Here is a 15,234-nt window from a genome sequence, read left to right on the forward strand (position 1 = left end):
TGAGCTCTTTTGTTTTTACAGAAGTATAAATCTGTCTGAAGGACTAAGTCACTGCTTTTTGAGCAACTCACTATCCCAGTGGTCTACTATACCTAAACAGGGTCTAATTGCTGGTAATGATCTATAAAAAGATTGAGTGTCTCAAGACAATCAGTCTCACACTGGTACTGTGGGAACTTGTCCTTCAAACACATCACACACACACACAGAGAAGGTATGGCAGGTAATTAAAAGCGTAACACTTCCTGTTCTTTAATCTTCCAGATTCCATTGTGCAGCTGGATCAGCTGCTACTGCAATCAGCACTACCGTGCATACCATCCATCTTAAATGAAGCTGGTTGATATTCTTCCCACAGGATCAACACAGTAAAGTTGACAGGAAGAACCTTCAATTGCTTTTCTCTGAGCAAAGGAAGGAAGTCAGGAAATAAGAGTAGTCTAGGAATGATATAACTGATCTGAATGATCACTTCAGATACATTGTGAAAACCATTTTCCTGAACAAAGACACCACAAAATCTGAACTCAAGTTATGAAGTTATAAAAAGGATAAAGAAACCACAGAGTAAAGAAAATGTTCTTGTCAGGCCCGTATGACATGAAACTCAAAGAGCAATTGATTTGTGCACCACGGTAAGGACTGCATGCATATGCTGCAGTTACAGGGCACTGCAACTGTTCTATTATCTCCCCTTGCAAAAGCAGGCAGCTTCCGTTCTATTACTGTAATACCCAAGTTAGAGCTCAAAGCTGAGACAAGGGATTTGGGAAGCAAAGGACATGAAATTACAGACATATTTAGGATACGTGGAATGGTCAACAGGAGGCTTGACAGTATTATGTAGTAGGAAAGGAAAACAGATAACTGGTAATAGTGAAGAATGGAATAACTTAGGGGATCATTTGCTCATAATGAGCTGTTCACTCTGCATCCTTCTCTTATTAATTTGTCATGTCCTAATGATGCTAGTGCTACAAATACTGCTGTGTTACAGGTTGTAGAACCTAAAACTACATTTTACGGGGTTTAATGGATGCTTCAGTAAGGTTAAAGTGTTGTGTTGAAACTAGTAAATAAACTTATATCCTTTAAGTGGCTTCACAGACCGACAACTACCAGAAAGATCATTCTATTCACAAAAAGGACATTACTAAACAATGTAATACATAACTAACACTTACAACAATGAATGAAAAGAACAAGAAAGAGTTTACTCTATGAAGAATTAAGTTTGTACCATTCAGGATAAGGCTTTCTATCTACACTACTAAAACTACGTCTGTACATGTAATGAAGACTGAATAGGCTAAAAAAACAGAGAAAAACAAAGAAGTGATTACAGTTGTAACATTACCTAATGTTGAGCTGGTTTAATAGATTTAGAATACTAGAACAAAAAAAAAAAATCATCTCATTAAAAATGTGCTGGAAGCAAAGACCTAACAGTGGTGATTAAATATTTACCCTTGGAGAGAAAATTTGTTTAGGCAAACTAAAAACATTGGCAAGAACAAGCTTTAGTGAAGAATGGACTAAAACAAAACATTACGCACTTCCAGCTTATGTTCTTTCTCTGCAAGGAATTCTTTTTGACATCGGAGAAAGTCCGACAACATTCGAGTTAGCTGTTTTCTATCATCTATTTCAGCTGCCAACCTGCCATTGTAATCCGCCAGCAACATACATGCATCATCTACCATTTTGGAAAGTTGCTCTCCAGATTCCTTATCTAAAAGGCAAGCAGAGAAAAAGCAAGTAAAGCACAATTTTGTCATATACTGTGAAGTTCTCACAACAGCATTTCAGTTACTGGATCCCCAACCCTCACCTGTTATTCTGTCTAACAGGGACACATCTTGGACCTCTATAGGCAAAGAAGCTATTCTCTGATGAACTGCTGCATCCCCAGAGGCAGCGTTTTCTAGTTCTTGTAATGCTCTAATGAGATCTGTGGTCTGAAAAAAACATGCAAGATTAAGAACTAGTTTAAATAAACAGATCCTAGTACAAAACAGTATTTCACAATAAGCTTATGGAATCAATTTGATGGTAATTTTAAAAGCATTTATGATATCAGTGTTCTAGCAACATTCTATCCCCTCTCAGACTGAAAATAAAACAAAAGTAAGCCATTAATTCTCAGCACATCATCGCAGTGTTCCTAGTTTTAAAGGTCACCTTCCTAAAATAGATTTTTTCATTTAAATTCTTGGTATAGGACTACTTATAAATCTTTTATTTTTGACAGTAGTAAATTATTTTACAGTACCTTTCATTTTACTATACTTTTTTCAAATTATTTTTCTTGCAGTTTTGCTTCACTACCACATCAGACTAGATCAGTGCTCTTTTGGAAACAGGTCTGATGTTCATAGAAGCCCAGATGTCTGCTACAGAGAAACATACTAGATTGTGATTATTTGAGGACAGCCATTCTTTGCCATAACAAAAAGCCCTTTGAGATGGGGCAGTACAGTAACAAAAAACCCGCAAGAATTATAAAAGCCATAACAACGCAAGGCAGATAACAACTTTTCCCAACCATCATGACTGCAAGATTGAGAAATATTTTACTGATAAACCGATAACAATCTTATTCTAATACATGTGTTACTGGTTACCACCCTGGAAACCAAATGAGAACCCAAAACATTGTAGAAACTAATGCTGAAATCCTGATGTGGCAAAGCAGGATACATAGTTCATATGCTCTGGTTTAGTGTCAAACTGACTAAAGTTACAGCACGCTCAACTTCTTAGCTCCACTTGTAACCTAAAGAATGGTGAAGGAAAGCTTCAGGTGTAGTCATCCCTGCTCAGAAACAGTACCTCATTTAAAAGAAAGACAGAGACCACTCAAAAACAAAAGTAACTGAAAAATTCTACATGAAACCATATGCAAACACAGAATTTTATAAACATGCTTTTACCTGTGGAGGGTCAGTGGGAGAACTTCGAGGTGAACAGTTATTTTCATCAACTTTTATCTGTTCATATGTGCGCTTCCTCACCTTTCTGTCTCCATCTAAATGAAAACAAACAGAGGAGTCAGAGACATAGTATTTCAAACAAGAGACTGAATCTTTGTACACACACACAAATACTTACACAAAGCTTGCCTAAGTTGTTCTAATACATCATTTTCATAAACAGACCTTTCTTCCCAGATAGAGAGCACTCGGCCAAGGTGCTTCTTACAACTCTCATCCGACTCACTGTTACAAAAAAAAAAAAAAGGCAAAAATCAGCACTAGGTAAAAATACAGCACTTCCCTACGATTATCTTTCACAGAAGGACCTTGGCATACTTTATCAATATCAAAGTACCAGAAGTTCAATAATTTCAGAAAATAACAAAATCACATTTTAAAGAAAAGTAAACAAAGAGCACTTCAAGATGTCTTCGCAAGCATGTAAAAAAGCCAATGCCCAATTCCCTTTCTATTTGCTTGCTTAACCCATAAAGCTGTAGGTCTGTAACTCTATTATGCAAACACTGCAAATAGGTCTGTGTTGCTTCAACAGCTGTGTATCATGTGAAAATAATTCCGTATCAAGACTACAGCATGCTCATGCAAGAAGACAAATGACTGCTGGAAAAAAACCAAATCATGCAACACTAGTAATGAAACATAACCAAACTGCAGTAGCATATAAACTCAGACTGAAAGCAAGTCTTAATTTAAGGCATAGCTAACAGCTTTCTAAGGCAAAAGGGACTGAATGCAGATGAATTTACGATGTAACTTCATCCAACAGCATTGAGACTATCCAAGATCAAAAGAAAATTGAATAAATTAAATTAACAAGACTTCAAGTACAGAACTAGCACACAAGGACTAGCTGTGTCAGAAGAGATGAACTGAGGACTTCTCTAAATCCCTCTCAAATACAGTAGGACACTGCACATAAGTGTACTGTACCTTGAAACATGCTTAAAAGCCTCCACTATTACTGGAGCAAAGTCTTTCGTAAATTCTGGTCCTTTCCTTTTGCTGTTCTGTATGACATCATTGGCCAAGTACAGGAATGTCAGCTTCCTATTTGGTTTTGCTAGTAAAGAGTGATAAACAAGAGTAATTAGAAAATTTTGTTCCTCCAACTAATACCTATTTATGTGCATTTATACTAAACACAAAAATCCCCAAATCACATGTTTCTCCTAGTCTCATTACTGCTTACAACATTTCACTCTAATTTTTTTATTTACAAATGTGAAAAGACTTCAGCCACCCCTTGGCTTTTCTCTCTCTTCTGCTGTAACTCTTTCCTCAGATTCTTCCTCCTTCATAACACAAGTTCCCTCTAGCCCCATCTCCAAAAATAAACAAAAAACCACGGTACTCCAAAACATTCTTCAGGCCTCAAGGATTTTCAGATGTTTTCCTGAGCCCAATGTAATTTGTCTGTTTGGTAGCCTTCATGGATTTCTTCCACATCCTTCAGCTTCTCTTTGAGCCTGCATAAATTTCTTACACCCATTAAGTCCTCTGACTAGGAGCTTCACAGATCCACAATCATTCATGTGAAGAACCTCCTCCTTTCGGCTTGAATTTCACTCAGTCTTATATAACCACCCCTCATTCTTGTATTTGAGCAAACTGAACAGTCAATCCCTAGTCATCCTCTACATATTACTGTGATACTTCCCTCTCTCAGCTCCTAATCATTAAAACACTCATGTGCCTGCGACTGTAATATCAAAGAAACATTTTCAAAAATCACTTTCAGGCTGCTGTAGTGTATCTCTTCTCCAAGAGTCATAAGCATTTTACCCCATTCCCATTAACGTACAATAGATTACAAACCTCCAATTTACAAATTGCTTTTGCAAATCTATTCTGTGTTTTCTAAGTGTTCCTACATAATTATGTATTTTCATTTACCATCACACTTCATCTAATCTTCGTCTTCATTAGCCTACAGGTTTCTCAGAGCTGCAACTCTTATTGTAACCCTTCTAACCTTGTCTTAACACCAGAAAAACCTTCAATATCCATTACCACCACACAGACTCAGTATCTATGCTCTGATGTTAAAAAAGTTTCTCTTGAAAGACAAGATTTTTCTGCCCTCCTGAGGAAAGCAGCGCTGTGCTAAAGCCAATCTAGGTTTTCCTAAAACTCATGCTTAGCTCCCAATATGATTTCATTTTGTTAATTTCCATTCCAACCTCTCAAACATGCAGAGCCATCATCCTCACATACAAACAGAAAATTCAATGTTAACATGCTTCATTCTAAAAAAATGTTTTTGAGAATAAACTACGAAGACTCCTCTGAAGGATTTATCTGGCCACAAGGTGGATCTATTAAAAACCTGCTCCAAACAGTGAAGTCACTACATGCAAGCACCCAGGAAATTCATCTATTTGGGTCAATATCTGGCTAAACTAAAAATGTAGATTTATAGACTTATGCTATTTAATTTCTATATTAAAAACTGACTGACAATATAGCAACACATCTACCCATGTTTCAGGTAAATCACAGTTCTGACACATAGAAAGCTTTAAATTATTCAAAGAAAGAATCTTCAAAAACACAGCTTGTCTCAGGGGTGCACCAAAATTAATAAGCATTTACCAAAGCTGACCCTGCCCTCCCCATTTCTTAAATGGGCCCAGAATTGGGACACAAAATCTTATGTTCCCCATACTACAACCTCTGAACTGCATGCAGGATAGGTCCTTGTCTATCCATTTCACAGAAAAAAAAGTCATGTTTTAATCCTCAGTGATGCAACTCATTTGTGACAGACCTCAACCTCCTTGTTTCCAACAAGTAATCAAATCAACTGAGCTGGTATAAAGACAGAAGATGCAGTGCCATGAAGTCAGATGATTTTGATTCTCACAAAGCCTAGACTTTTATCTATTCACTACAGAAAACGGATCAATACACCGTATTTGGAAAACACATGCTAAAACCCAGAAAGTCATGTTCAAGCTTATTTCCTCTAGTATTGTATTTTCAACTTACTACTACAATTCAACAGAAACAAAGCTAAATTTTATGAACATAAATCCTCATAAAAAACTATTAAGCTATCTATGGCTTTCTACCCTTATGTTCACAAAGAATATTGTGAAGTAAATTTTAATTCCTCTTGCTGTAAGAATGCTCTGCACAAAATTCCAAAGCTAAAAATTATGCCTACTCTCAAGAAGCGTTCCCTTTCACTTCAGAAATCTTCGGGAGTTACATACTGGCCTACTACCTCTCTGCCTTACGTACGAGACTAAAGTGCAACATAACCTTTAACAACTGAGGCTGACAACTCTGAGCTGAAAAAAACTGAAGTGTTCTGTTGCTACTATGACTGTAAATTAACTACTAAAGTCTAAAATACAAAATTAAATTCCAGACCAGATATATCTGTTCTGAAAGAAATTATCTGTTTAAAGCCTCTCTCTTCAGTAGTAGTAACACTAGCTTTTCAGCCCTGGGCTTTGATATACCTCAAAACACCAAAATGGATCAAAGAACAACTAGACTATTTAAACAAAAAAAAGTGTCCCCAATGCTTGGTAAGGCTATTAGTAAAAAGCACTCTTACTGTCAGAAGAAAATGAAAGATAAAAGGTATGATCCTACGTTAAGGAAGGATCTGAAAGGCACATACTGCCAGAGTGTAAAGCGTTGGAAGTGGCTAGCCCACAGTATCTCTGGTACACTAACAGCACAGTCTGCAAACACAAAACTGCTGAGAAAGCATCCATGTTGGACTAAGTCATCTTTTCAGAAGCTCTGTGCAGTGTTCACATATCTCTTCTGCTTGTTTCAGTTAGATTTACCATTTACCCACTGAAGCAGCTTCCTGAAGTGCTGATTACTGAAATATTTTAACAGGTCAACAGTGCTGGCTAGTAATAAGGCCCGTATTAAGCAGATTACTCTTACAACATCCACAATGAGACTGGGATTGGCACCTTACAACTGAAACTAAGTCTGTCCCAAAAATGTATCTGATATAGTTCAATGCCAATTAATAATCTGCAGGTATGCATGGTATTTCACCTGCAACTAGCATAATCAGGCATCTATGGTGGAAAGACCTCGCATCCACATTAGCAAGCCTTAGTTTTCAGCAATCTGTACTTCTTAGGAACACACACTTTGTTAGCCTTGTTTCGGTATTCCTGGTTCTCCACCAGTCCAATATAGGTGCCCTGACATCAAATGCTTGAGTCCATAATACTTAGAGTACTCTAACACTGAAGTGCAAGAAACACTTTTGTGCAAGAAACTAGTATTTTACCATGGAAGGCAGTAAGCATGTTATTTTCACTGAGGTTAACTCTGGCAATCAAAGCTATCATAATCATCCATATTTGTCTTCTCCAGGTTTACCTCCTGGCATTGCAAACTGAGCTCCCATGAAAATTGCTAGAAACAAACCTGTTAATTTAATGCTGTTCTACACATCTTCCCTAGAGCTGAGAGACATTTGCTGTCTTAGACATACAGGAAGAAACTACAGAGAAACACACAGGCACAAGGGATTTCACTTACATCCCACTACAATTGTATACACTACTGACCCATCTGAAAATGCTACATTAGGCTTTTACCTTCTACAGGTGCCTCTGCTATGTCAACTGACTGACCTTGAATGAAAATATCACTTAACAAGAAGTTTTGAGAAAACAACCATCAGTAAGTTAAAATCCCACAAATGTTATCAGCGCTAAACAGTTTCTTTTTTACTGAAATTCTCTATATCAATCTCAAACAAAGATTTTGATCAATTGCTTCTGAATTACATTAGTCTACATACATGCAGTAGAGTATATGAGTGTCAGCACTTCTCCCAAAATCCCTGGGACATTTCCTGTGTCACAGAATGCTTCATACCTTTGCATTAGAAGTTACATGACATCTTTGTAAACATCTGACAAGCCTTCAAGCTTTTTATTACAAGACCAATTCATCTTTTTTTCAGTCAAGCAGCACTGAAACTTGAGCGCAAGTTCACTGACCCTTCACACTGAGAGCTAACCTGAGTTTTTATGCAAGCTGATTAAGTGCAGCATCTTCAGTAACATGACTGAAAACACACCTGGAAAAAGTCACTTGAGGGTCTACTAACAGAAAGAACAATTCAAAGATAATATAATCCACAGAAGGCATGTTGTACAATGAGCACTGAACAATCTTAAAATTCATTAACCTTCTGTTATGAAAAAGTTAAACTAAGCGTTCAACATTGCGCAGTCACCTGATTCTCCTGGTGAATTTTACCAAGGTTTGAGAACTGCCATGTCTCCTTTTCAGAGGGGAATGAGACTGCCCACAGAATGTGTATCCAAGGTTTGAGGGTCCAAATATCTTGACTTTGAGTTTGGAGGCTAGCAGACAAAGGGAACACGGCATACAGCCACTGCTGGGAAAGAGGCCATCAGCATCAAATGACCATGAGGGTGTCAGAAAGTTGGTCACAAACCAAGGAAACTAATCCAACATAATTACTCTGTAGGAGCTTCCCACTGCACTTAGTGAATCTTGAATCACCTGAACACGTGAAACAAACCAATTCCTTTCCTCGCCTGGCCAGTACAACGCTAAGATGGATATGAATCGACAGCAACAACAGTTTTAGGATAGGAAAAAGACATTGAACCTAATTATTTACAACAAGAATGATGAAAGACAGGCAGGTACAGGTAAGATATCAGGACATGAGTAGTACAGCAACAAATGCATACAGATTTGTACACACTGCATTCTTTCAAGAGCAATATTAGAGAGTCAACTACTCAGGCTGGATTACACAATCCAAATGTGACTATTTTAAGTGAAAGATTCTTACATTGCTAATCTGTTGCTCCTGACCATAGGTCATTTTGTACATCACATATGTAGCAATTATGTTTCTCTAACTTGGCGCAAGAACTCACATTCACCTCAAGTTTTGTGTGCTGTTGGTTGATCTCCAAACTTTTGCACAGAGAAGATTCATGTGGATAAGCAAGAAGGTATCCACAAGCACCTCTGTTTTAAGTATCTTACTTGCTTCCTCAAGAACACCTAATACCCAGTGAAATCAGTAAGCCACAGTTTTATTTCTTCTAAATAAAACAAAATCTATTTATTCTCTCAAGTGTATCACATTGGCCAATGACGCTATACCACCATTAAGTAAAATCTTAAAAACACCACTAGTGAAAGATTCTTTCTCTTGGCAGAAAAACTACACTACATAGTACAAAAAATACTTGCTTTAAATTAAGAACTTGTTTCCTGAAATCCACTTCACATCTGCAAGGCAATATTTTTCCACCACTTTTGGCTGTGGTTCTGCTCCAAAGCAGTTGACTGAATATCAGAGTAATTCAGGTGTAGTACAACTTTCAAATCTGGGTTCAATGTTGCTAGGCCTTCTCAGCTTGCTTACTAAAATCTTTTATCTTCTCATTTTCAGCAGCATTGAGCAACTGCTACAATAGCCACTAGCTTCAGAAAAATGCATTTCATCAATACCAACAGCTGTAATGAATGAGGACCTAAACACCAGCATACATCCCAAGAGCAGAAGTTGTTGGCAAACAGCCATATATAAGCAAAAATAGTTGCTGCTTATACCACTGAATGACTTCAACACCCCAAAACAAACAAAAAAAGTTCAAGCATAATTGGCACACCACATAAACTGGCAGAGTCAAGTGCTAAAAATATGTCCCTCTGTAGCAGCCCAGGTGTACTTATGCAGTTGTAGATGTCTTAAAGACGATATATAATGGCTCTACTAACCTGGATAAGCTTTGCAGCAAAGACAATGATCAATGTGACACAGGTGAGGTGAGAGATGACAGCCAAAAGGAGCGGTCAAGTGATTAAGGGGAGGGTAGTGTTCAGCATCAGTTTCGGAGACTGACTAATCTATGAGATGCCATGTCAGGCTCTGAGGAAACAGATACCTGAATCTGAGATTAGGTTTAAAGATACAACATGACAACTATTAAAGTATCACCAGGATGTAAATACCTAAAAAGTGACAGAGATGGACCTGGAAAAGCTAACAGAAAATAAGTTGACAGAAAAAGAAGATATTACAGACAACTAACTGGAGCTTGAAATAAAAAGTCCCATATTACCAAACTCAAACATTTAGCAATTTTATATTTTCCCTTTTAAACTGGACACATTTTAACCCAGTATAGCAAATATCACATGGCGCTTACTGAACAAGCGCTTAATATTCACCCTTGAAGGCTGATGCTTTGAATTACGGAACTGAAATTTTTCATTTCAAAACAAAACACACAAACCAACCCCCACAGTTGCAGAGAATCCTGAAATCGGGGAGCAAGAGAACTGATTCGTGAATAACAAAAAATAAGTCTCAACAGCCTCCATGTCAGAACAGCCTCTTCAAAGGGGTTTCCTAAGGGTTTTCCCAGCAGCCACTCAGTAGTGGTAGGCTTACACAATGAAGTTTTATGTGTAATGCCACTACTTAATTTAAAAAAAAACTGTAAGTCAAACCCTTTATGGATACACTAAATTAAATAGTTTTAACAGGCCCACCAGTTGCATTTTGGGAATGACTGATGTATTCACATTACAGTTAATTAATTAGTATTAAACTACTTAAATACCGAGTAAGCTTATGACTACTAAGTAATTAACTATTTAACTTGGAGTGTTACATTTCATACCGCTGAAGTCTAGCTGAAGCAGGATCATGTTTCTCAGTGAACACTTTTCAAGCCTTTACAAAATTCTCCCTAACCCCCACTCAAAAGGTCTCTGTAAAATAATTACACATGTGGCAACATTATCACAATATAATCCACACAAGTTACTTTGAAGCAATCATGAAGCTGCCATATCACAAGTACCAAGAAAAAAGCCACCCTTTTCTAGAATAATAATCCAAACTGCGTAAGATTCTCATGTTAGTAAGACATTTACTACAAATGAAGTACTAAAAGAGTAGCCCCACCAAATTATTTGTTCCATCAATCAACTACGAAATCCAAAAGAATGCAGACTCATGATCAGCATAAGCCCGTGCTAACACCGGTTGTGGCCTAAAGAGGTGATGCTATCATCACTGTCTCCTTTGTGCCAGCACTAGTTTTTCATTAGGGAACTCATCTATTTCAAAACTAATTATTCATTTTTCTGGATTTTCATCAGCAGCACAACACAAAATATTGTCAGAAAAAAAGCATCAGAAATATTTAAAGACATTTAACCAACAGCAAAGTGGAAAAGGAGTTGTTCTGTTGTCATTGTAGACCTCTGCTTATCTGTCAAAACAGGAGAAATCTTTGTTATTTCATTACAGTTGTCATCTAAGTTAAAGGCATTCTATTAATCTTTTCTCATTATTTTACTCACCAATGAACAAAAGATCAATGAACTACAGAATCTATTCTCCACTAATGGTAGTAATAGATAGTGAAAAAAACTTGAGCAATGCTGGAGTTCTGCAAGACAAATCCAATGTTATGTTAACAGTTCCAACTTATGACAAAGACCTGCGACTTTTGCTCATTCTCCACATTTATATCCAAGTGCAAGAATTCACCAAAAGAATCAATGAAAGTTCAACTGTAGAAAACCTGTAGATGAAGGTGTATGGAACTGATGATCTGTAGAGATGCCCTAACATGGGACCGGAACACTACCAATGAATCAAAGTAAACAGAAAGGGACTAAGATTTTACGTTGCCTAAGTTATATGCACATCTGAAAAGCTGCCTCTTCACTCCAACAGGATAGAAAGAAAGACAAGACTATTTTAAAAATAAAAGAATCAGAACCAAACATTTAGCAACAAAAGAGCTGTGATCCTAGCACTTGTTTTCTTGAATAACGAAAGACATCTTCAGACAGGTTCACGCAAGCTGATCTGAGACAAGAGATCTTTTACCAAAACTGAAAGCACCCAGAAAAAAAATGTAGTTAGTATCGTACTGTATTGTGTTCAACTCAGTGGGTTATACAATGTTCCACAAGCCTGAAAGGAAGTAGGCTGGAAGGAAGATCTGGGGTGACAAAAAAAGGATACATTGAAAGGAAATAAAATTCAGAAATGCAAGTTCAATTTTCAGTTCTGAGACACTAGTGGCTAGCAATAGCAGCAGACAATGCCAGTAATTTTGTTGTCTTTATTCCCCAAATAGAGATCAATTTCCCCTCAGGTAGGACAGAAATCGTATTTCTACAGCTCGGATGGTGGGCAAGTCAGGAGTCTTAAACCTCACTGCCAGTGTTCTGCTTTGTGATGTTTTATGCAAGTGACTTCACCACAGCATACCGGTTTTCTTTCTCATCTTCCACATGCTGTCTGCTTAGACCACTAAATCCACCCTTCGGGGATTAGGGACCGTCTTACAATTATGTGCTGCAATTAGCGAAAAGTTAGTACTGGGCAAATGTAAGCTAGCATTTATGAAGCTCAGGCAGCTATCAGAGACAGAAAATTAAATACATCCCATGTACCTTAACTACGCTAGCTTCAAATGAAGTGGTAGAGGAACATAGGAAAGAGGAAACACTTCACATAAGGCCTAAAAGCCCAGAAGAAAAGGTGCAGGATCTTGAAAGCACCTAACCTACTCCTACTGGAGGTAGACTATCACATGCTTTCCACAGACCTTTGAAGGTTGGCTTCCAAAAAGAGGTCACCAGAAAGATCTTACTTTGAAGCAGTAAAAGCTGGATGACAACTTCAACAAACTGAAGATCAAAACAATTGTAGCTGCTATACTCATCCAAAGCTCCTGAGCTACATCCTCAAAACAGACTTAAAAGTGGAAGCCAGACATTGAAAGCTGAGAAAAAGCAAAGCATTCCCATGAGTTCTTAAGATCATTACCCTTGCCTCTCAATGCCACCTTCAAACGTGTAGCCCATGTTTCAAACATTTCATTTCTATAATTAGTCAAACAGCACAACAGGAAAATTATGCTAATACTAAAGTTAAGGACTGACCGTTAATATTACAGATTATTATGAACTGGTATGGTGTATGTTAATTAAGATGAGCAACCAAAACTCTGCCTGTGTGCCAATTAGTTTAAGATACCTTTCTGATATCATTCAGAATACCAAACATGCAAGCTGTTTGTTTAGAAGGCCCAGAAACAGGAGAAGTTTCTGATGCAGATGGGAGATCCATTCATTTGTTCTCAGAACAAAAAAGCAAGCTTGCAACAAACATATAGTGAAAATATGTTTATTTCATAAGATGAAGTGTGCCACCAAATATGTCCTTCTTTATGCACCAGAAAAAAAAAGGAATTTAACTCATGCTTGAAAGTCCAAAAGATAACATTTCACAAAAAATCATATTTTAAACAAAAACGCAGCAGCCACATGAAAACCTACAGTTTATAGGACAACATTTCCATACTATACCATAAAGTTTAGTATTACTTCATACTGAAAACTTATTCTAAGGGTGGTTCAATCCATTTGCTATGAAGTTATGCCCCATAACCCAGAGGAAGTTGTGACCCAGACGTGCACTCTTTGTATTCTGTTACACACAATTTCTGCAAGTCGACTATCGCTCTTAGTTCCATGAAACTAAGGGACTGTTTTCTCTTTCATAGGTCCTGTAATGGCTTAGTGCTACTTTTCCTCTCCACTTAAAAATCTAGCCTTCTACTTTTCCCATAAAAGATCCACATATTAATGGGGCTTGAAAAGAAACTATTAGAAGACAGTAACTTTTCCTACAGCAAGGTAGAGTTCTAGCAAGTGATTTTTCTTTTTCTTAAATAAGTCAAGTTAAGATCGAGTTATTTTTCAATCAGGTCAAATAAACCTTACATGCCATTTCTGCCTTTCAGTCCCTGAACCACTGCCTATAGCTGCAAGTTCTTTCCTGTTAAAAGGAAACACATGTCAAAATCTAGGTCTGCACACTCAACATCAAATACTCAATACAGCTAAAGAAACACACATTTTTACTATGCCAACATCGGTATCAGTCATCTGGCAAAAACAGGAAGTAAAAAACACTTTAGGCACATTAAATTGCTCTTCCCCCAAGAGTATTCCCATCCTCAGTGGCCCTACAAGAATAGTTGCTGGTATAAGTGCACAAAGCCATCCTGTCAGGAAACAGTAACAGGCTAACCATCGTTATAAATGATGAAAGACAGTACCTAAAAAGGGGTCATCTTGGATGAGACGTAACTACTAGTATTAAAACAAAAAGCCCCAAACCCCGTGCTTGCTGCCTTCCTTCCCTTTTCCCGCTTTCCTCTCTCCTTCCACAAAGAAGGGGAGTAAAACACGAGAAGTGGCCTCCCCAGAGGCATCTCGCTAAGGGAGGAAGGGGGAATGGAGGAGGGAGAAGAGAGGAGCCAGGGGAGCAGAGAAAAAAAAAAAAAAAAAAAAAGAGAGAAGAGAAGCGTTTCCCGGCCCACAATCATCAAGAAATCGAGACGCGGTGTTTAACACTTGCCCCAGTGGCTCCATTCTCCCCAGGCGCCGGGGCCGGCCCGCCCTCCCCCTCTCTCTCTCCCTCCCTCCCTGGCTCGACAGGCCGAGGAGTTCCTCTCTACCCCCAAAGAGTTTGAAAGAACCCCTCTCCACTCTGCTTGAGAGCAGCACATCATATCTAAAAGCAGACCAGGCAAAGGAAAGGTCTCGGTCAATCTCAGCACGCCACAGGTGCTAAGTGGTCAGTTGCATAACAGAGACTATGCTCTTAGAAAGAGAAAAGGATGGAGAACTCTTAGTTCAGGCAGTCTTTTAGAGGACAATAAAACACTTTAAGCAGATGTCTAATTCATCTTTTAGACATAGATTATCTTTTTCAAGCACCTGTTTTTGATAGAGCAACACCCTTATTCCTTGCCTTTCAGAAAACCATGATGGAAAAAAGGGCTAGCAAAATCGGGAAAATTTCTTTAAACATGGGAAAATAAACGTGCCTTCTTCCTACATAAATTTTGTAATTGACTTAACCACTGAAGAAGAAACTTAAAAAGAAACACCCAGAATTGGGAGAGCCGCCCGGCCCTGGCCCCGCCCTCCTCCCCCTCCTTTCCTCACTTCCGGCAGCGGCCCAGAACGAGGCAGAGTGGGGAGGTGGGGGGCGGGTATCGGAGCCGGTCTTACCCGTCGAGCGCGCGCCGCCCTCGCGCCTCTCCCAGCAGCCCTCGCGCCGACTCTAGGGGGCGGGCGGGCCTGCTGGACCCAGGGGGTCAGAGAGCGGGGCTGCTTGGTGATGGCTTCCCTCAGCCAGAGCCCACTGGCCGAG

General features: G+C 38.5%; 1 protein-coding gene across 1 annotated transcript in view; it reads right to left on the minus strand.

The window, feature by feature from the left end:
• The window catches only part of RPRD1A (regulation of nuclear pre-mRNA domain containing 1A), a 39,285-nt gene extending 26,413 nt beyond the window's left edge, over window positions 1–12,872 (minus strand). The window contains exons 1-7 of the mRNA XM_009885455.1: window positions 12,835–12,872; window positions 12,659–12,744; window positions 3,927–4,056; window positions 3,112–3,218; window positions 2,934–3,028; window positions 1,832–1,958; window positions 1,557–1,732 (exon numbers count right to left, since the gene is read on the minus strand). Coding sequence (XP_009883757.1) covers window positions 1,557–1,732; window positions 1,832–1,958; window positions 2,934–3,028; window positions 3,112–3,218; window positions 3,927–4,056; window positions 12,659–12,744; window positions 12,835–12,872 — 759 coding nt within the window. The remainder of the gene's footprint in view (window positions 1–1,556; window positions 1,733–1,831; window positions 1,959–2,933; window positions 3,029–3,111; window positions 3,219–3,926; window positions 4,057–12,658; window positions 12,745–12,834) is intronic.
• Window positions 12,873–15,234: the final 2,362 nt, after the last annotated feature.

This window comes from Charadrius vociferus, unplaced genomic scaffold (genome assembly GCF_000708025.1).
Source record: "Charadrius vociferus isolate BGI_N301 unplaced genomic scaffold, ASM70802v2 scaffold174, whole genome shotgun sequence".
In the NCBI taxonomy this organism is placed as follows: Eukaryota; Metazoa; Chordata; class Aves; order Charadriiformes; family Charadriidae; genus Charadrius; species Charadrius vociferus.